Source organism: Oncorhynchus mykiss, chromosome Y, assembly GCF_013265735.2.
Source record: "Oncorhynchus mykiss isolate Arlee chromosome Y, USDA_OmykA_1.1, whole genome shotgun sequence".
In the NCBI taxonomy this organism is placed as follows: Eukaryota; Metazoa; Chordata; class Actinopteri; order Salmoniformes; family Salmonidae; genus Oncorhynchus; species Oncorhynchus mykiss.
The window spans coordinates 31,060,750-31,084,900 of record NC_048593.1 but is presented as its reverse complement, the minus strand read 5'-3'; the positions used below and the strand labels follow the sequence as shown (position 1 = coordinate 31,084,900).

The following is a 24,151-nucleotide window of genomic DNA, read 5'->3' as shown; positions in this document are numbered from 1 at the left end:
GGTTACAGCATTCACCATGGGTCTGTGTTATATTCCTGGTTATAGCATTGACCATGGGTCTGTGTTATATTCCTGGTTATAGCATTCACCATGGGTCTGTGTTATATTCCTGGTTATAGCATTCACCATGGGTCTGTGTTATATTCCTGGTCATAGCATTCACCATGGGTCTGTGTTATATTCCTGGTTATAGCATTCACCATGGGTCTGTGTTATGTTCCTGGTTACAGCATTCACCATGGGTCTGTGTTATATTCCTGGTTATAGCATTCACCATGGGTCTGTGTTATATTCCTGGTTATAGCATTCACCATGGGTCTGTGTTATGTTCCTGGTTATAGCATTCACCATGGGTCTGTGTTATATTCCTGGTTATAGCATTCACCATGGGTCTGTGTTATGTTCCTGGTTATAGCATTCACCATGGGTCTGTGTTATATTCCTGGTTATAGCATTCACCATGGGTCTGTGTTATATTCCTGGTTACAGCATTCACCATGGGTCTGTGTTATATTCCTGGTTATAGCATTCACCATGGGTCTGTGTTATGTTCCTGGTTATAGCATTCACCATGGGTCTGTGTTATATTCCTGGTTATAGCATTCACCATGGGTCTGTGTTATATTCCTGGTTACAGCATTCACCATGGGTCTGTGTTATATTCCTGGTTATAGCATTCACCATGGGTCTGTGTTATGTTCCTGGTTATAGCATTCACCATGGGTCTGTGTTATATTCCTGGTTATAGCATTCACCATGGGTCTGTGTTATGTTCCTGGTTATAGCATTCACCATGGGTCTGTGTTATATTCCTGGTTACAGCATTCACCATGGGTCTGTGTTATATTCCTGGTTATAGCATTCACCATGGGTCTGTGTTATATTCCTGGTTATAGCATTCACCATGGGTCTGTGTTATATTCCTGGTTACAGCATTCACCATGGGTCTGTGTTATGTTCCTGGTTATAGCATTCACCATGGGTCTGTGTTATATTCCTGGTTATAGCATTCACCATGGGTCTGTGTTATATTCCTGGTTATAGCATTCACCATGGGTCTGTGTTATATTCCTGGTTATAGCATTCACCATGGGTCTGTGTTATATTCCTGGTTACAGCATTCACCATGGGTCTGTGTTATGTTCCTGGTTACAGCATTCACCATGGGTCTGTGTTATATTCCTGGTTATAGCATTCACCATGGGTCTGTGTTATATTCCTGGTTATAGCATTCACCATGGGTCTGTGTTATGTTCCTGGTTATAGCATTCACCATGGGTCTGTGTTATGTTCCTGGTTACAGCATTCACCATGGGTCTGTGTTATATTCCTGGTTATAGCATTCACCATGGGTCTGTGTTATATTCCTGGTTATAGCATTCACCATGGGTCTGTGTTATATTCCTGGTTATAGCATTCACCATGGGTCTGTGTTATGTTCCTGGTTATAGCATTCACCATGGGTCTGTGTTATATTCCTGGTTACAGCATTCACCATGGGTCTGTGTTATATTCCTGGTTATAGCATTCACCATGGGTCTGTGTTATATTCCTGGTTACAGCATTCACCATGGGTCTGTGTTATGTTCCTGGTTATAGCATTCACCATGGGTCTGTGTTATGTTCCTGGTTACAGCATTCACCATGGGTCTGTGTTATATTCCTGGTTATAGCATTCACCATGGGTCTGTGTTATATTCCTGGTTATAGCATTCACCATGGGTCTGTGTTATATTCCTGGTTATAGCATTCACCATGGGTCTGTGTTATGTTCCTGGTTATAGCATTCACCATGGGTCTGTGTTATATTCCTGGTTACAGCATTCACCATGGGTCTGTGTTATATTCCTGGTTATAGCATTCACCATGGGTCTGTGTTATATTCCTGGTTACAGCATTCACCATGGGTCTGTGTTATATTCCTGGTTACAGCATTCACCATGGGTCTGTTTCCTGTCCCTTGGAGCTCATACAGAAATGAAAGCATCATAAAAACAAAGAGACGTTCAGTCAGGTATAAACCTGAACTGCCCCAGGATGAACCCGGGGGGCTGTGGTGTCTTTCCCAAAGGCAGATTGCAAGGCGGTTGATTACAGAATCATGAGGTTCTGGTGTAGGTGTAACATGTCAGGGCAGAGAGAGGGACAGGTTATTGTACCCCAGCCAAGCTTTTTTTCTTTTTACATTGTAGTCATTTAGCAGGCGCTTTCATCCAGAGCATTAAGTACCTTGCTCAAGGGCACATTGACAGGTTTTTCACCTAGTCAGCTTGGGATAACCTTTCAGTTACTGACACAATGCTCTTAACCACTAGGCAACCTGCCTTCAATTTACTGTAATCTGTGTGTGTCTGATTAAAATGATGCTCAGGCTACTGTAGAGGAACTATCAGATCTGTGATTCCACTGGAGCCCCAACACCCCAATGGCACAGGGATCACAATAACACACCATTTACAGGACATATACTGTACATGGTACAGAACAGACACCTTGCAAGAAATCATATTGTACATGTTAAAAAGGGTACTTCAAACACACTGTACACTTGGTGGGTTCATATGCCAGTCATGAACTGTATGCATTACAGACTTGTATGCATTACACACAAGTCATACACTAAACACATCACAGAGTGGTGAGCACCCCACACACTCTCCAAAGGTAACTTAGACACACCACACACTCACAGCAGAATTAGCTCGTGACATTCTCCACATATGCAAGTGATATAATGTGCACATTATAGACTGTAGGGTCTTAAATCATGCAAGACATTTATGTATATCAGAGATGAAAGGTAATCTTATTGACAGGGTAATTACTCCTATTAGTTATTACTGACCAAGGGACACTAGTGCTGCCTTTTCCAACGGCCAATGGTCAATGCTTCCCTCTGGTGGCCAAATGAAATGGTACTTGATAATTTATGAAAGGAAGCCAAAGAACTGCTTGTATTCAAATACATTCTGTAATTGTTTCTTTGAAGGAGATTCTTGTGTGAATAAAAAAAATTGGCAAATGTCCTCCAGGCTCTTGAGATTATTATTATGGAGATAGGTACCGTGGAGAGACAGGTTTTGGAAGGAGTAAACAAGAAAGGCCTTTCACTGTACTTGTGGACATGACAACAAAAACTAGAAACTTGAAACTTTGCGAGCTTGGGTGATCTGTCCTAACTCCTTGCATGAGGATTTGTTTCTATGTGGAACTAATGCGTTATTCTCTTGTTTCCTCAGGGCATCTGGCACTGTGTACACAGCCATTGACATTGCTACTGGCCAGGAGGTAAACTAACTTGACGACCACAGTCACTTCAGAAAATCATCCACATCTTACGCGTCTATCTGTCACCCTATTGATTAGCCTTCTCTTCTGGCACATTAACTGTGTAATCTGTCAGAGCACTGAAGACACCATGCGGTGTCCTGTTTATGGTTGTTCCTCTGTCAGGTGGCCATCAAGCAGATGAACCTCCAACAGCAGCCTAAGAAGGAGCTGATCATCAACGAGATCCTGGTGATGAGGGAAAACAAAAACCCCAACATAGTCAACTACCTGGACAGGTGAGGCTCACACATACTGTGGTTGCTGATGGGGAGAACCACAGGTTTAGCAGCTACTGTAAATATGCAATGATGATACGGAATCTCTCTCTCCTCTGTCTGTAGTTACCTGGTAGGGACTAGTATACTTCATCTCTCTCCTCTGTCTGTAGTTACCTGGTAGGGACTAGTATACTTCATCTCTCTCTCCTCTGTCTGTAGTTACCTGGTAGGGACTAGTATACTTCATCTCTCTCTCCTCTGTCTGTAGTTACCTGGTAGGGACTAGTATACTTCATCTCTCTCCTCTGTCTGTAGTTACCTGGTAGGGACTAGTATACTTCATCTCTCTCTCCTCTGTCTGTAGTTACCTGGTAGGGACTAGTATACTTCATCTCTCTCTTCTCTGTCTGTAGTTACCTGGTAGGGACTAGTATACTTAATCTCTCTTCTCTGTCTGTAGTTACCTGGTAGGGACTAGTATACTTCATCTCTCTCTCTCCTCTGTCTGTAGTTACCTGGTAGGGACTAGTATACTTCATCGCTCTCTCCTCTGTCTGTAATTACCTGGTAGGGACTAGTATACCTAATCTCTCACCTCTGTCTGTAGTTACCTGGTAGGGACTAGTATACTTCATCTCTCTTCTCTGTCTGTAGTTACCTGGTAGGGACTAGTATACTTCATCTCTCCCCTGTCTGTAGTTACCTGGTAGGGACTAGTATACTTCATCTCTCTCTCCTCTGTCTGTAATTACCTGGTAGGGACTAGTATACTTCATCTCTCCCCTGTCTGTAGTTACCTGGTAGGGACTAGTATACTTCATCTCTCTCTCCTCTGTCTGTAGTTACCTGGTAGGGACTAGTATACTTCATCTCTCTCTCCTCTGTCTGTAGTTACCTGGTAGGGACTAGTATACTTCATCTCTCCTCTGTCTGTAGTTACCTGGTAGGGACTAGTATACTTCATCTCTCTCTCTCCTCTGTCTGTAGTTACCTGGTAGGGACTAGTATACTTCATCTCTCTCCTCTGTCTGTAGTTACCTGGTAGGGACTAGTATACTTCATCTCTCTCTCCTCTGTCTGTAGTTACCTGGTAGGGACTAGTATACTTCATCTCTCTCTCCTCTGTCTGTAGTTACCTGGTAGGGACTAGTATACTTCATCTCTCTCTCCTCTGTCTGTAGTTACCTGGTAGGGACTAGTATACTTCATCTCTCTCTCCTCTGTCTGTAGTTACCTGGTAGGGACTGGTATACTTCATCTCTCTCGCCTCTGTCTGTAGTTATCTGGTAGAGACTAGTAAACTTCATCTCTCGTCTCTGTTTGTAGTTACCTGGTAGGGACTAGTATACTTCATCTCTCTCTCCTCTGTCTGTAGTTACCTGGTAGGGACTAGTATACTTCATCTCTCTCGCCTCTGTCTGTAGTTATCTGGTAGAGACTAGTAAACTTCATCTCTCGTCTCTGTCTGTAGTTACCTGGTAGGGACTAGTATACTTCATCTCTCTCCTCTGTCTGTAGTTACCTGGTAGGGACTGGTATACTTCATCTCTCTCTCCTCTGTTTGTAGTTACCTGGTAGGGGATGAGCTATGGGTGGTGATGGAATACCTGGCTGGAGGTTCACTGACTGACGTGGTGACTGAGACCTGCATGGACGAGGGCCAGATCGCTGCAGTCTGCAGAGAAGTAAGACATTTAATGAGCCCTACATTAGACATTTAATGAGCCCCACATTATAATTTTTTTGAGACCTACATTAGACATTTAATGAGCCCTACATTAGAAATGTTATGAGACCTACATTAGACATTTAATGAGCCCTACATTAGACATTTTATGAGCCCTTCATTAGACATTTTATGAGCCCTACATTAGACATTTAATGAGCCCTACATTAGACATTTTATGAACCCTATATTAGACATTTTATGAGCCCTACATTAGACATTTTATGAGCCCTACATTAGACATTTAATGAGCCCTACATTAGACATTTTATGAGCCCTACATTAGACATTTAATCAGCCCTACGTTAGACATTTTATGAGCCCTACATTAGACATTTTATGAGCCCTACATTAGACATTTTATGAGCCCTACATTAGACATTTTATGAGCCCTACATTAGACATTATATGAGCCCTACATTAGACATTATATGAGCCCTACATTAGACATTATATGAGCCCTACATTAGACATTTTATGAGCCCTACATTAAATACATTTAATGAGCCCTACATTAGACATTTTATGAGCCCTACATTAGACATTTAATCAGCCCTACATTAGACATTTTATGAGCCCCACATTAGACATATTTATGAGCCCTACATTAGACATTATATGAGCCCTACAGTAGACATTTTATGAGCCCTACATTAGACATTATATGAGCCCTACATTAGACATTATATGAGCCCTACATTAGACATTTTATGAGCCCTACATTAAAGACATTTAATGAGCCCAAATTAGACATTTACTGAGCTCTACATTAGACAATTTATTAGCCCTACATTATACATTTAATGAGCCCTACATTAGACATTTAATGAGCCCTATATTAGACATTTAATGAGCCCTACATTAGACATTTTATGAGCCCTACATTAGACATTTTATGAGCCCTATATTAGACATTTAATGAGCCCTACACTAGACATTTAATGAGCCCTATATTAAACATTTTATGGGCCCCACATTAGACATTTTATGAGCCCTACATTAGACATTTATTGAGCCCTACATTAGACATTTTATGAGCTCTACATTAGACATTTTATGAGCCCTACATTAGACATTTACTGAGCCCTACATTAAGCATTTTATGAGCCCTACATTAAAGACATTTAATGAGCCCTACATTAGACATTTACTGAGCTCTACATTAGACAATTTATTAGCCCTACATTAGACATTTAATGAGCCCTACATTAGACATTTACTGAGCTCTACATTAGACAATTTATGAACCCTACTTTAGACATTTAATGAGCCCCACATTAGACATTTTATGAGCCCTACATTAGACATTTAATGAACCCTGCATTAGACATTTAAAGTGCCCTACATTAGACATTGTATGAGCCCTACATTAGTCATTTAATGAGCCCTACATTAGACATTTAATGTGCCCTACATTAGACATGTTATGAGCCCTATATTAAACATTTTATGAGCCCTACATTAGACATTTTATGAGCCCTATATTAAACATTTTATGATCCCTATATTAAACATTTTATGAGGCCTACATTAGACATTTATTGAGCCCTACATTAAACATTTTATGAGCCCTACATTAAAGACATTTAATGAGCCCTACATTAGACATTTACTGAGCTCTACATTAGACAATTTATTAGCCCTACATTAGACATTTAATGAGCCCTACATTAGACATTTACTGAGCTCTACATTAGACAATTTATGAACCCTACATTAGAAATTTAATGAGCCCCACATTAGACATTGTATGAGCCCTACATTAGTCATTTAATGAGCCCTACATTAGACATTTAATATGCCCTACATTAGACATGTTATGAGCCCTATATTAAATATTTTATGAGCCCTACATTAGACATTTTATGAGCCCTATATTAAACATTTTATGATCCCTATATTAAACATTTTATGAGCCCTACATTAAACATTTAATGAGCCTTACATTAGACATTTAATGAGCCCTACTTTAGACATGTTATGAGCCCTATATTAAACATTTTATGGGCCCTACATTAGACATTTTATGAACCCTACATTAGACATTTTGAGCCCTACATTAGACATTTTATGAGCCCTACATTAGACATTTAATGAGCCCTACATTAGACATTTTGAGCCCTACATTAGACATTTTATGAGCCCTACATTATACATTTAATGAGCCCTACATTAGACATTTTATGAGCCCTACATTAGACATTTAATCAGCCCTGCATTAGACATTTTATGAGCCCTACATTAAAGACATTTAATGAGCCCTACATTAGACATTTACTGAGCTCTACATTAGACAATTTAATGAGCCCTATATTACACATTTAATGAGCCCTACATTAGACATTATATGAGCCTTACATTAGACATTTAATGAGCCCTACATTAGACATTTACTGAGCTCTACATTAGACAATTTATTAGCCCTACATTAGACATTTAATGAGCCCTACGTTAGACATTTTATGAGCCCTACATTAGACATTTAATGAGCCCTACATTAGACATTTTATGAGCCCTACATTAGACATTATATGAGCCCTACATTAGACATTATATGAGCCCTACATTAGACATTTTATGAGCCCTACATTAGACATTTTATGAGCCCTACATTAGACATTTTATGAGCCGTACATTAGACATTTAATGAGCCCTACATTAGACATTTAATGAGCCCTATATTAAACATTTTATGGGCCCTACATTAGACATTTTATGAGCCCTACATTAGACATTTATTGAGCCCTACATTGGATATTTTATGAGCTCTACATTAGACATTTTATGAGCCCTACATTAGACATTTATTGAGCCCTACATTAGACATTTTATGAGCCCTACGTTAGACATTTAATGAGCCATACATTAGACATTTTATGATCCCTATATTAAACATTTTATGATCCCTACATTAGACATTTTATGAGCCCTACATTAGACATTTTATGAGCCCAAGCCAAAAAAGCCGAAATAATTGTGGCATTAGGCTACTGCACATTACGCACGACAGAAAAACATAAAAGGCAATAGATGTATCTAGCTATACTTAGCAAAAAAAAGAAATGTCCCCTTTTCAGGACCCTGTCTTTCAACGATAATTAGTAAAAATCCAAATAACTTCACAAATCTTCATTGTAAAGGGTTTAAACACTGTTTCCCATGCTTGTTCAATGAACCATAAACAATTAATGAACATGCACCTGTGGAACGGTCGTTAAGACACTAACAGCTTACAGACAGTAGGCAATTAAGGTCACAGTTATGAAAACTTAGGAAACCAAAGAGGCCTTTCTACTGACTCTGGAAAAACTCCAAAAGAAAGATGCACAGGATCCCTGCTTATCTGCGTGAATGTGCCTTAGGCATGCTGCAAGGAGGCATGAGGACTGCATTGTGGCCAGGGCAATAAATTGCAATGTCCGTACTGTGAGATGCCTAAGACAGCGCTACAAGGAGACAGGACGGACAGCAGATCGACCTCGCAGCGGCAGACCACGTGTAACAACACCTGCACAGGATCGGTACATCCTAACATCACACCTGCGAGACAGGTACAGGATGGCAACAACAACTGCCCGAGTTACACCAGGAACGCACAATCCCTCCATCAGTGCTCAGACTGTCCACAATAAGCTGAGAGAGGCTAGACTGAGGGCTTGTAGGCCTGTTGTAAAGCAGGTCCTCACCAGACATCCCCGGCAACAACGTCGCCTATGGGCACAAACCCGCCATTGCTGGACCAGGCAGGACTGGCAAGAAGTGCTCTTCATTGACGAGTCACGGTTTTGTCTCAGCTGGGGTGATGGACGTCGAAGGAATGAGCGTTACACAGAGGCCTGTACTCTGGAGCGGGATCAATTTGGAGGTGGAGGGTCCGTCATGGTCTGGGGCGGTGTGTCACATCATCATCGGACTGAGCTTGTTGTCATTGCAGGCAATCTCAACGCTGTGCGTTACAGGGAAGACATCCTCCTCCCTTATGTGGTACCCTTCCTGCAGGCTCATCCTGACATGACCCTCCAGCATGACAATGCCACCAGCCATACCGCTCGTTCTGTGCATTATTTCCTGCAAGACAGGAATGTCAGTGTTCTGCCATGGCCAGCGAAGAGCCTGGAATTCAATCCCATTGAACACGTCTGGGTCCTGTTGGATCGGAGGATGAGGGCGAGAGCCATTCCCCCCAGAAATGTCAGGGAACTTGCAGGTGCCTTGGTGGAAGAGTGGGGTAACATCGCACAGCAAGAACTGGCAAATCTGGTGCAGTCCATGAGGAGGAGAAGCACTGCAGTACTTAATGCAGCTGGTGGCCACACCAGGTACTGACTGTTACTTTTGATTTTGACCTCCCCCTTTGTTCAGGGACACATTACTCCATTTCTGTTAGTCACATGTCTGTGGAACATGTTCAGTTTATGTCGTCGTTGTTCACATGTTAAGTTTGCTGAAAATGAACGCAGTTGACAGTGAGAGGACGTTTCTTTTTTTTGCTGAGTTTAAATGCTCCTGGGTAAATGAATGAAACTAGATCCAGTAGGATCTTAGACCATTCCTCCTGATAGAGCTGGTGTAACTGAGTTAGGCCATTTTGCCACAACTTTGGAAGTATGCTTGGGGTCATTGTCCATTTGGAAGACCCATTTGCGACCAAGCTTTAACTGATGTCTTGAGATGTGTTTTCAATATATCCACCTAATTCTCCTCCTCATGATGCTATCTATTTTGTGAAGTGCACCAGTCCCTCCTGCAGGAAAGCACCCCGACAACATGATGCTGCCACCCCCTTGCTTCATGGTTGGGATGGTGTTCTTCGGCTTGCAAGCCTCCCTCTTTTTCCTCCAATCCTAACGATGGTCATTATGGCCAAACAGTTCTATTTTTGTTTCATCAGACCAGTGGACATTTCTCCAAAAGTGTGATCTTTGTCCCCATGTGCAGTTGCAAACCGTAGTCTTGCTTTTTTTATGGCGGTTTTGGAGCAGTGGCTTCTTCCTTGCTGAGCAGCCTATCAGGTTATGTAGATATAGGACTCATTTTACTCTGGATATAGAATATTTTATACCTGTTTCCTCCAGCATCTTCACAAGGTCCTTTGCTGTTGTTCTGGGATTGATTTGCACTTTTCACACCAAAGTACGTTCATCTCTAGGAGACCGAATGCATCTCCTTCCTGAGTGGTATGATGGCTGCGTGGTTCCATGGTGTTTATACTTGCACACTATTGTTTGTACAGATGAACATGGTACCTTTAGGCATTTGGAAATTGCTCCCAAGGATGAACCAGACTTGTGGAGGTCTACAATCTTTTTCTGAGGTCTTGGCTGATTTTGGATTTGGATTTGGATTTGGATTTTCCCATGATGTCAAGCAAAGAGGCACTGAGTTTGAAGGTAGGCCTTGAAATACATCCACAGGTACACCTCCAGTTGACTCAAATTATGTAAATTAGCCTATCAGAAGCTTCTAAAGCCATGACATCATTTTCTGGAATTTTCCAAGCTGTTTAAAGGCACAGTCAACTTAGTGTATGTTAACATCTGACCCACTGGAATTGTGATACAGTGAATTATAAGTGAAATAATCTGTCTGTAAACAATTGTTGGAAAAATGACTTGTGTCATGCACAAAGTAGATGTCCTAACCGACTTGCCAAAACTATACTTTGTTAACAAGAAATTTGTGGAGTGGTTGAAAAACAAGTTTTAATGACTCCAACCTAAGTGTTTGTAAACTTCCGACTTCAACTGTATACCTTTCATAATATTTCCCATAATGTTTTTAGCCATCGCCTCTTTCTCTCTCTATTGTTGCTTCATTCCTTCGTCGCTTTCAACAGTTAAATTAAATATGTTTCGTTGTCCTTATATCCATCATTCTAATGACACCCATGAATAATATAGGACTAGAACTAAATGCAGAAGGCTTTCACTTCTCTTCAGGAAGATTGAAGGGTTATGGGTCTGAATAAATAACTGCTATAGCCTACCATCATCACGGGTTCACTCTTCTTTCAAACTACCTGTGAGTTCTATTGGCTGCTGTATTTAACATTCAGCAAGCAAGAGCGGTATGATAAATGCAAACATTATTTTTCCCATCAAGCTATTCTAGTCTGGCTCTTCCTGCATGGGACTCAAGAGCTAAGGAGAGTTTTTTTAAAGAGAGAAGCCGGAGGTGAGTGCATATTGCGCAAGAGACAGAGGCTATAAGTTAGAAGCTCATTATGCATAATCCATCATTAATTAGCTGAAAGAGGAGGCTAGGACATATACAGTATATCCATCTTTAACAGGATGATCTATTTTGGATGCAATTTGAATGGAATTGATGGAGAGAGAGACTGCTCACACATGCTCTGATTTAAAGCATCCATTTTCGAGTGATAGGCTGTTTTAAAACTCTGCAGCTGTAATTAAACATGGTGAAACCCGAAAGCCAGAAGGAGATGTGTAATTTAGACACGCATTTGGACCTTACAGTAGTATAGGCTATGCTGCAGTCAATGTAGGTCTACCTGTCACAAGATATAACTTCACCATGGTGAGATGCTAGGTCTACCTGTCACAAGAAATAACGTCACCATGGTGAGATGCTAGGTCTACCTGTCACAAGAAATAACGTCACCATGGTGAGATGCTAGGTCTACCCGTCACAAGAAATAACGTCACCATGGTGAGATGCTAGGTCTACCTGTCACAAGAAATAACGTCACCATGGTGAGATGCTAGGTCTACCCGTCACAAGAAATAACGTCACCATGGTGAGATGCTAGGTCTACCTGTCACAAGAAATAACGTCACCATGGTGAGATGCTAGGTCTACCTGTCACAAGAAATAACGTCACCATGGTGAGATGCTAGGTCTACCTGTCACAAGAAATAACGTCACCATGGTGAGATGCTAGGTCTACCTGTCACAAGAAATAACGTCACCATGGTGAGATGCTAGGTCTACCTGTCACAAGAAATAACGTCACCATGGTGAGATGCTAGGTCTACCTGTCACAAGAAATAACGTCACCATGGTGAGATTCTAGGTCTACCTGTCACAAGAAATAACGTCACCATGGTGAGATGCTAGGTCTACCTGTCACAAGATATAACGTCACCATGGTGAGATGCTAGGTCTACCTGTCACAAGAAATAACGTCACCATGGTGAGATGCTAGGTCTACCTGTCACAAGAAATAACGTCACCATGGTGAGATGCTAGGTCTACCTGTCACAAGAAATAACGTCACCATGGTGAGATGCTAGGTCTACATGTCACAAGAAATAACGTCACCATGGTGAGAAAGGTCTACATGCATTGTGAAGTGCTCCATACTGAGATGAGCTCTCCTCTCTTCATCATGCAGAGGCCATAGAGAAGCCAGATTTCGACATTGCATGGAATTAAACAGTTCCATTTCACGCCATGCTGTTCATATAAATAACTTATAATAATTTACCGGTTTCTTGCCATTATTTATCCCGGGAAAAGGGTGTGGTTTTGTGCTGAAAACTCGGTAAGTCTCAGTAACCGTGTTTCTGCAATTCAACCCTAGTTACCACCCCTCAGTGACAGACCTCTGCTGTCAACCCCTTACCAGTTACTACCCCTAAGTGGCAGTCCTCTACTGTCAACCCCTTACCAGTTACCACCCGTTAGTGGCAGTCCTCTACTGTCAACCCCTTACCAGTTACTACCCCTCAGTGACAGTCCTCTATTGTCAACCCCTTACCAGTTACTACCCCTCAGTGACAGTCCTCTATTGTCAACCCCTCACCAGTCACCTCAACGCAATCAAGACAAAGCTGATCATGGACTACAGGAAAAGGAGGGCCCGTGGACACTCCCATTCACATCGACAGGGCTATAATGGAGGGGGTTGAGAGCTTCCACATGACCAACAAACTATCATGGTCCAAACACAGGGCACGACAAGCCTATTCTCCCTCAGGAGACTGAAAAGATTTGGCATGGGTCCTTAGATCCTCAAAAGGTTCTACAGCTGCCCCATCGAGAGCATCCTGACTGGTTGCATCACTGCCTGGTATGGCAACTGCTCGACCTCCGACCGCACGGCACTACAGAGGGTAGTGCGTACGGCCCAGTACATCACTGGGGCCAAGCTTCCTGCCATCCAGGACCTCTATACCAGGCGGTGTCAGAGGAAGGCCCTAAAAATGGTCAAAGACTCCAGCCACCCTAGTCATAGACGGTTCTCTCTGCTACCGCAAGGAAAGCGCTACCGGAGCACCAAGTCCAGGTCCAAGAGGTTTCTAAATAGCTCTACCCCCAAGCCATAAAACTCCTCAACATCTAATCAAATGGCTTTTACAGACTATTTGCATTGCCCCCACCCCCCATTTACGCTGCTGCTAACAGGTGCCCCCACACATTGAGTCTGTGCCGGTACCCTCTGTATATAGCCTCGCTATTGTTATTTTACTACTGCTCTTTAATTATTTGTTATTATTTGTTACATTTATTAATTGTTAGGTATTTTCTTAAAACTGCATTGTTGGTTAAGGGCTTCTAAGTAAGCATTTCACTGTAAGGTGTTGTTGTATTCGAGGCATGTGACAAATAAAATTTTATTTGATTTGGAACCTCTGCCTTCTCCACTGTAATCTGTCTTCTCCACTGTAACCTCTGTCTTCTCCACAGTAACCTATGTCTTCTCCACTGTAACCTCTGTCTTCTCCACTGTAACCTCTGTCTTCTCCAATGTAATCTCTGTCTTCTCCACTGTAACCTCTGTCTTCTCCACTGTAACCTCTGTCTTCTCCACTGTAACCTCTGTCTTCTCCACTGTAACCTCTGTCTTCTCCACTGTAACCTCTGTCTTCTCCACTGTAACCTCTGTCTTCTCCACTGTAACCTCTGTCTTCTCCACTGTAATCTCTGTCTTCTCCACGGTAACCTCTGTCTTCTCCACTGTAATCTCTGTCTTCTCCACTGTAACCTCCAACATCTCCACTGTAACCTCTGTCTTCTCCACTGTTCATTTTAAATATCAATCAATCAATCAATCAAATGTATTTATAAAGCCCTTTTTACATCAGCTGATGTCACAAAGTCGGGTACAGAAACCCAGCCTAAAACCCCAAACAGCAAGCAATGCAGGTGTAGAAGCACGGTGGCTAGGAAAAACTCCCTAGAAAGGCCAGAACCTAGGAAGAAACCTAGAGAGGAACCAGGCTATGAGGGGTGGCCAGTCCTCTTCTGGCTGTGCAGGGTGGAGATTAAAACAGAACATGGCCAAGATGTTCAAATGTTCATAGATGACCAACAGGGTCAAAAAATAATAATCACAGTGGTTGTAGAAGGTGCAACAGGTAAGCACCTCAGGAGTAAATGTCAGTTGGCTTTTCATAGCCAATCATTCAGAGTATCTCTACCGCTCCTGCTGTCTCTAGAGAGTTGAAAACAGCAGGTCTGGGACAGGTAGCGCGTCTCGTGAACAGGTCAGACAGAGTTCCATAGCCGCAGGCAGAACAGTTGAAACTGGAGCAGCAGCATGGCCAGGTGGACCGGGGACAGCAAGGAGTCATCAGGCCAGGTAGTCCTGAGAAATTGTCCTAGGGCTCAGCTCCTCAGAGAGCGAGAGAGTGAATTAGAGAGAGCATACTTAAATTCACACAGGACACCGGATAAGACAGGAGAAATACTCCAGATATAACAGACTGACCCTAGCCCCCCGAGATATAAACTACTGCAGCATAAATACTGGAGGCTGATGTGGCCCCGTCCGACTCCCGGACAGGGCCAAACAGGCAGGATATAACCCCACCCACTTTGCCAAAGCACAGCCCCCACACCACTGGAAGGATCTCTTCAACCACCAACTTAGCATCCTGAGACAAGGCCGAGTATAGCCCACAAAGATCTCTGCCACGGCACAACCCAAGGGGGGGCGCCAACCCGGACAGGAAGATCACGTCAGTGACTCAACCCACTCAAGTGACGCACCCCTCCTAGGGACGGCATGGAAGAGCACCAGTAAGCCAGTGACTCAGCCCCTGTACTAGGGTTAGAGGCAGAGAATCCCAGTGGAGAGAGGGGAATCGGCCAGGCAGAGACAGCAAGGGCGGTTCGTTACTCCAGTGCCTTTCCGTTCACCTTCACACTCCTGAGCCAGACTACACTCAATCATAGGACCTACTGAAGAGTAAAGTCTTGAGTAAAGTCTTAAAGGTTGAGACCGAGTCTGTGTCTCTCACATGGATAGGCAGACCATTCCATAAAAATTGAGCTCTATAGGAGAAAGCCCTGCCTCCTGATGTTTGCTTAGAAATTCTAGGGACAGTAAGGAGGCCTGCATCTTGTGACCATAGCGTACGTGTAGGTATGTACGGCAGGACCAAATCGGAAAGATAGGTAGGAGCAAGCCCATGTAATGCTTTGTAGGTTAGCAGTAAAAAACCTTGAAATCAGCACTTGCCTTAACAGGAAGCCAGTGTAGAAAGGCTAGCACTGGAGTAATATGATCAATTTTTTTTGTTCTAGTCTAGATTCTAGCAGCCTTATTTAGCACTAACTGAAATGTATTTAGTGCTTTATCCAGGTAGCCGGAAAGTAGATGTCACGCCCTGAGGTTTTTATGTCTCTATTTTGGTTTGGTCAGGGTGTGATTTGGGTGGGCATTCTATTTTCTATGTTTTGTATTTCTTTGTTTTGGCCGGGTATGGTTCTCAATCAGGGACAGCTGTCTATCGTTGTCTCTGATTGGGAACCATACTTAGGCAGCCCTCCCACCTGTGATTGGGGGTAGTTAACTTTGTTTGTGGCACATAGCCCATAAGCTTCACGGTTGTTTTGTATTGTTTATTGTTTTTGTCGGCGTCATTTCTAATAAAGGGAATATGTACGCTCACCACGCTGCGCTTTGGTCCTCTTCTTCAGACGGCCGTGACAGTAGAGCATTGCAGTGGTCTAACCTAGAAGTGACAAAAGCATGTATTCATTTTTGGGCATCATTTTTGGACAGAAAGTTTCAGATTTTTGCAATGTTATGTAGATGTAAAAAAGCTGTCCTTGAAACAGTCTTGATATGTTCGTCAAAAGAGAGATCAGGGTCCAGAGTAACGCCGAGGTCCTTCACAGTTTTAATTGAGACGACTGTACAACCATTAAGATTAATTGTCAGATTCAACAGAATATCTATTTTTTTCTTGGGACCTACAGTGCCTTGCGAAAGTATTCGGCCCCCTTGAACTTTGCGACCTTTTGCCACATTTCAGGCTTCAAACATAAAGATATAAAACTGTATTTTTTTGTGAAGAATCAACAACTAGTGGGACACAATCATGAAGTGGAACGACATTTATTGGATATTTCAAACTTTTTTAACAAATCAAAAACTGAAAAATTGGGCGTGCAAAATTATTCAGTCCCTTTACTTTCAGTGCAGCAAACTCTCCAGAAGTTCAGTGAGGATCTCTGAATGATCCAATGTTGACCTAAATGACTAATGATGATAAATACAATCCACCTGTGTGTAATCAAGTCTCCGTATAAATGCACCTGCACTGTGATAGTCTCAGAGGTCCGTTAAAAGCGCAGAGAGCATCATGAAGAACAAGGAACACACCAGGCAGGTCCGAGATACTGTTGTGAAGATGTTTAGAGCTGGATTTGGATACAAAAAGATTTCCCAAGCTTTAAACATCCCAAGGAGCACTGTGCAAGCGATAATATTGAAATGGAAGGAGTATCAGACCACTGCAAATCTACCAAGAGCTGGCCGTCCCTCTAAACTTTCAGCTCATACAAGGAGAAGACTGATCAGAGATGCAGCCAAGAGGCCCATGATCACTCTGGATGAACTGCAGAGATCTACAGCTGAGGTGGGAGACTCTGTCCATAGGACAACAATCAGTCGTATATTGCACAAATCTGGCCTTTATGGAAGAGTGGCAAGAAGAAAGCCATTTCTTAAAGATAGCCATAAAAAGTGTCGTTTAAAGTTTGCCACAAGCCACCTGGGAGACACACCAAACGTGGAAGAAGGTGCTCTGGTCAGATGAAACCAAAATTGAACTTTTTGGCAACAATGCAAAACGTTATGTTTGGCGTAAAAGCAACACAGCTGAACACACCATCCCCACTGTCAAACATGGTGGTGGCAGCATCATGGTTTGGGCCTGCTTTTCTTCAGCAGGGACAGGGAAGATGGTTAAAATTGATGGGAAGATGGATGGAGCCAAATACAGGACCATTCTGGAAGAAAACCTGATGGAGTCTGCAAAAGACCTGAGACTGGGACGGAGATTTGTCTTCCAACAAGACAATGATCCAAAACATAAAGCAAAATCTACAATGGAATGGTTGAAAAATAAACATATCCAGGTGTTAGAATGGCCAAGTCAAAGTCCAGACCTGAATCCAATCGAGAATCTGTGGAAAGAACTGAAAACTGCTGTTCACAAATGCTCCCCATCCAACCTCACTGAGCTCGAGCTGTTTTGCAAGGAGGAATGGGAAAAAATGTCAGTCTCTCGATGTGCAAAACTGATAGAGACATACCCCAAGCGACTTACAGCTGTAATCGCAGCAAAAGGTGGCGCTACAAAGTATTAACTTAAGGGGGCTGAATAATTTTGCACGCCCAATTTTTCAGTTTTTGATTTGTTAAAAAACGTTTGAAATATCCAATAAATGTCGTTCCACTTCATGATTGTGTCCAACTTGTTGTTGATTCTTCACAAAAAAATACAGTTTTATATCTTTATGTTTGAAGCCTGAAATGTGGCAAAAGGTCGCAAAGTTCAAGGGGGCCGAATACTTTCGCAAGGCACTGTAGAACAAGCATCTCTGTTTTGTCCGAGTTTAAAAGTAGAAGATTTGCCGCCATCACTTCCTTATGTCTGAAACACAGGCTTCCAAAAAGGGCAATTTTGGGGCTTCACCATGTTTCATCGACATGTACAGCTGTTTGTCGTCCGCATAGCAGTGAAAGTTAACATTATGATTCCCGAATGACAACACCAAGAGGTAAAATATATAGTGAAAACAATAGTGGTCCTAAAACAGAGCCTTGAGGAACACCTGAATGTACAGTTAATTTATTGGAGGGCAAACCATCCACAGAGACAAACAGATATCTTTCCAACAGATAAGATCTAAACCAGGCCAGAACTTGTCCGTGTTGACCAATTTGGGTTTCCAATCTCTCCAAAAGAATGTGGTGATCGATGGTATCAAAAGCAGCACTAAGGTCTAGGAGCACAAGGACAGATGCAGAGCCTCGGTCTGACGCCATTAAACAGTCATTTACCACCTTCACAAGTGCAGTCTCAGTGCTATGATGGGGTCTAAAGCCGGATTAAGCATGTTATATACATTGTTTGTCTTCAGGAAGCTTTTTCTAAAATTTGAGATTCGATATAGGCCGATAGTTTTTTATATTTTCTGGTTCAAGGTTTGGCTTTTTCAAGAGAGGTTTTATTACTGCCACTTTTAGTGAGTTTGGTACACATCCGGTGGATAGAGAGCCATTTATTATGTTCAACATAGGAGAGCCAAGCACAGGAAGCAGCTCTTTCAGTAGTTTAGTTGGAATAGGGTCCAGTATGCAGCTTGAAGGTTTAGAGGCCATGATTATTTTCATCAATGTGTCAAGAGATATAGTACTAAAAAACTTGGTTCAGAGATCAAGGCTGTTGTGGTTATTTTAAAGATCTTAATTGGGAGAAATGTGTCTGTGTCTCCACTCTCTACAGTGTCTGCAGGCTCTGGACTTCCTGCACTCCAACCAGGTGATCCACAGAGACATCAAGAGTGACAACATCCTGCTGGGCATGGACGGCTCAGTCAAGCTCAGTAAGTAACCTCACCAGTAGGGGACAGGCAGGGACCAGGGTGGAATGATGCAGTCAATGGTATTTGGTAGAGAGAGTCATGTGGAAATGGATGGGATTGGGGGAAAGAGTCATGTGGGAAATGAGTGGAGTTGAAAACAATGTCTGACGTGTTTCTCTCTCCCTGCAGCCGACTTTGGGTTCTGTGCCCAGATCACCCCAGAGCAGAACAAGCGAAGCACCATGGTGGGCACGCCCTATTGGATGGCACCCGAGGTCGTGACCCGTAAGGCCTACGGGCCCAAGGTGGACATCTGGTCCCTGGGTATCATGGCTATAGAGATGGTGGAGGGAGAACCTCCCTACCTTAATGAGAACCCTCTCAGGGTAAGACTGAAACACACCATCTACACTACACACACATCCAGGGATATACTATTTGATCAGTAACTGATTGGCCCTCTCCACCCCTCTTTCCATCTCCTCAGGCCCTGTACCTAATCGCCACCAACGGGACTCCAGAGCTGCAGAACCCTGAGCGTCTGACCTCCGTGTTCAGAGACTTCCTCAACCGCTGCCTGGAGATGGACGTGGACCGCAGAGGCTCAGCCAAGGAGCTCCTCCAGGTACACAACAACCCCACCCTGACCACCAAAACATAACCTATGTAAACCTGACCACTCTAACATAACCCAAAGCTGACCACTAACATAACCCTAACCTAAACCTGACCACTCTAACATAACCCAACCCTGACCACTCTAACATAACCCTAGCCTAAACCTGACCACTCTAACATAACCCAAAGCTGACCACTAACATAACCCTAACCTAAACCTGACCACTCTAACATAACCCAACCCTGACCACTCTAACATAACCCTAGCCTAAACCTGACCACTCTAACATAACCCAACCCTGACCACTCTAACATAACCCTAGCCTAAACCTGACCACTCTAACATAACCCTAACCTAAACCTGACCACTCTAACATAACCCTAACCTAAACTTGACCACTCTAACATAACCCAAAGCTGACCACTAACATAACCCTAACCCAAAGCTGACCACTAACATAACCCTAACCTAAACCTGACTACTCTAACATAACCCTAACCTAAACCAGACCACTCTAACATAACCCTAACCTAAACCTGACTACTCTAACATAACCCTAACCTAAACCAGACCACTCTAACATAACCCTAACCTAAACTTGACCACTCTAACATAACCCTAACCTAAACCTGACCACTCTAACATAACCCAACCCTGACCACTCTAACATAACCCTAACCTAAACTTGACCACTCTAACATAACCCTAACCTAAACCTGACCACTCTAACATAACCCTAACCTAAACTTGACCACTCTAACATAACCCTAACCTAAACCTGACCACTCTAACATAACCCAACCCTGACCACTCTAACATAACCCTAACCTAAACTTGACCACTCTAACATAACCTAAACCTGACCACTCTAACATAACCCAAAGCTGACCACTAACATAACCCTAACCTAAACCTGACTAATCTAACATAACCCTAACCTGACCACTATAGCACAACCCAAACCTGACCACTCTAGCATAACCCAACCCTGACCACTCTAGCATTACCCAACCCTGACCACTCTAGCATTACCCAACCCTGACCACTCTAGCATAACCCAACCCTGACCACTCTAGCATAACCCAACCCTGACCACTCTAGCATAACCCAAATCTGACCACTCTAGCATAACCCTAACCTAAACCTGACCACTCTAGCATAACCCTAACCTAAACCTGACCACTCTAACAACCCTAACCTAAACCGACCACTCTAACATAACCCAACCCTGACCACTCTAACATAACCCAACCCTGACCACTCTGACATAACCCAACCCTGACCACTCTGACATAACCCAACCCTGACCACTCTAACATAACCCAACCCTGACCACTCTGACATAACCCAACCCTGACCACTCTAGCATAACCCAACCCTGACCACTCTAGCATAACCCAACCCTGACCACTCTAGCATAACCCAACCCTGACCACTCTAGCATTACCCAACCCTGACCACTCTAGCATTACCCAACCCTGACCACTCTAGCATAACCCAACCCTGACCACTCTAGCATAACCCAACCCTGACCACTCTAGCATAACCCAAATCTGACCACTCTAGCATAACCCTAACCTAAACCTGACCACTCTAGCATAACCCTAACCTAAACCTGACCACTCTAGCATAATCCTAACCTAAACCTGACCACTCTAACAACCCTAACCTAAACCGACCACTCTAACATAACCCAACCCTGACCACTCTAACATAACCCAACCCTGACCACTCTGACATAACCCAACCCTGACCACTCTGACATAACCCAACCCTGACCACTCTGACATAACCCAACCCTGACCACTCTAACATAACCCAACCCTGACCACTCTGACATAACCCAACCCTGACCACTCTGACATAACCCAACCCTGACCACTCTAACATAACCCAACCCTGACCACTCTGACATAACCCAACCCTGACCACTCTGACATAACCCAACCCTGACCACTCTGACATAACCCAACCCTGACCACTCTGACATAACCCAACCCTGACCACTCTAACATAACCCAACCCTGACCACTCTGACATAACCCAACCCTGACCACTCTGACATAACCCAACCCTGACCACTCTGACATAACCCTAAGCTAAACCTGACCACTCTAACATAACACTAACCTAAACCTGACCACTCTGACATAACCCAACCCTGACCACTCTGACATAACCCAACCCTGACCACTCTGACATAACCCAACCCTGACCACTCTGACATAACCCAACCCTGACCACTCTGACATAACCCAACCCTGACCACTCTGACATAACCCTAAATCTGACAACTCTAACATAACCCTAACCTAAACCTGACCACTCTAACATAACCCTAACCTAAACCTGACCACTCTAACATAACCCAAAACACCAACTAGTCTACTCCTACATTACTATAGCAACATGCATGCCACACCCACCTGAGGAGCTGTCTTTTCAGCCATCTATGTCCTGAGGGGTGCAAAATCCACTTGTTACTTAAATCTGGCTGGATTGATCGCTTTCATTTTACTCCTGTGACTCTTTCATACTCTTGCTTGTGGCTGTCGTTTTTTCCCGTTAACGTTATCACATTATGTTTGTAATGACCTGTCAAACACACCTGGCTGAAATGGGCTCAATGCAATGCATTGTCTTTCCGTTGCATCCATAAGATTGCTAAAGCTTTGTCTGGGATTTAACACATCAGATAGACATTTACATCATAAGAAAGATTACTTTTTTCAATTCCACAAAAAATGTATACCCCTCAAAATAAAATTATCATTTAAAATACACTGCTCAAAAAAATAAAGGGAACACTAAAATAACACATCCTAGATCTGAATGAATGAAATATTCTTATTAAATACTTTTTTCTTTACATAGTTGAATGTGCTGACAACAAAATTACACAAAAATTATCAATGGAAATCAAATTTATCAACCCATGGAGGTCTGGATTTGGAGTCACACTCAAAATTAAAGTGGAAAACCACACTACAGGCTGATCCAACTTTGATGTAATGTCCTTAAAACAAGTCTAAATGAGGCTCAGTAGTGTGTGTGGCCTCCACGTGCCTGTATGACCTCCCTACAACACCTGGGCATGCTTCTGATGAGTTGGCGGATGGTCTCCTGAGGGATCTCCTCCCAGACCTGGACTAAAGCATCCGCCAACTCCTGGACAGTCTGTGGTGCAACGTGGCGTTGGTGGATGGAGCGAGACATGATGTCCCAGATGTGCTCAATTGGATTCAGGTCTGGGGAACGGGCGGGCCAGTCCATAGCATCAATGCCTTCCTCTTGCAGGAGCTGCTGACACACTCCAGCCACATGAGGTCTAGCATTGTCTTGCATTAGGAGGAACCCAGGGCCAACCGCACCAGCATATGGTCTCACAAGGGGTCTGAGGATCTCATCTCGGTACCTAATGGCAGTCAGGCTACCTCTGGCGAGCACATGGAGGGCTGTGCGGCCCCCCAAAGAAATGCCACCCCACACCATGACTGACCCACCGCCAAACCGGTCATGCTGGAGGATGTTGCAGGCAGCAGAACGTTCTCCACGGCGTCTCCAGACTCTGTCACGTCTGTCCTGTGCTCAGTGTGAACCTGCTTTCATCTGTGAAGAGCACAGGGCGCCAGTGGCGAATTTGCCAATCTTGGTGTTCTCTGGCAAATGCCAAACGTCCTGCACGGTGTTGGGCTGTAAGCACAACCCCCACCTGTGGACATCGGGCCCTCATACCACCCTCATGGCGTCTGTTTCTGACCGTTTGAGCAGACACATGCACATTTGTGGCCTGCTGGAGGTCATTTTGCAGGGCTCTGGCAGTGCTCCTCCTTGCACAAAGGCGGAGGTAGCGGTCCTGCTGCTGGGTTGTTGCCCTCCTACGGCCTCCTCCACGTCTCTGGATGTACTGGCCTGTCTCCTGGTAGGGCCTCCATGCTCTGGCACTACGCTGACAGACACAGCAAACCTTCTTACCACAGCTCGCATTGATGTGCCATCCTGGATGAGCTGCGCTACCTGAGCCACTTGTGTGGGTTGTAGACTCCGTCTCATGCTACCACTAGAGTGAAAGCACCGCCGGCATTCAAAAGTGACCAAAACCTCAGCCAGGAAGCATAGGAACTGAGAAGTGGTCTGTGGTCACCACCTGCAGAACCACTCCTTTATTGGGGGTGTCTTGCTAATTGCCTATAATTTCCACCTGTTGTCTATTCCATTTGCGCAACAGCATGTGAAATTTATTGTCAATCAGTGTTGCTTCCTAAGTGGACAGTTAGATTTCACAGAAGTGTGATTGACTTGGAGTTACATTGTGTTGTTTAAGTGTTCCCTTTATTTTTTTGAGCAGTGTATATTCATATATGAAAATATATCCTGTGTATGTACGCAAATGAGGCAAATATAATTTTCTTTATTTTAACACAAAATATAAAGAAATACCTGATACCATTAGAACATGTATATATGAGT

The 24,151-nt window shown here is 43.4% G+C and overlaps 1 protein-coding gene across 2 annotated transcripts in view; it reads left to right on the top strand.

Moving 5' to 3' along the window:
* LOC110509413 (serine/threonine-protein kinase PAK 3) overlaps positions 1–24,151 on the top strand; it is a 130,856-nt gene that overhangs the window by 106,226 nt on the left and 479 nt on the right. For both annotated transcript variants that reach the window (XM_036967363.1, XM_036967364.1), the window contains 6 exons: positions 3,240–3,288; positions 3,454–3,566; positions 5,116–5,233; positions 18,984–19,083; positions 19,252–19,448; positions 19,550–19,687. In XM_036967363.1, coding sequence (XP_036823258.1) covers positions 3,240–3,288; positions 3,454–3,566; positions 5,116–5,233; positions 18,984–19,083; positions 19,252–19,448; positions 19,550–19,687 — 715 coding nt within the window. The remainder of the gene's footprint in view (positions 1–3,239; positions 3,289–3,453; positions 3,567–5,115; positions 5,234–18,983; positions 19,084–19,251; positions 19,449–19,549; positions 19,688–24,151) is intronic.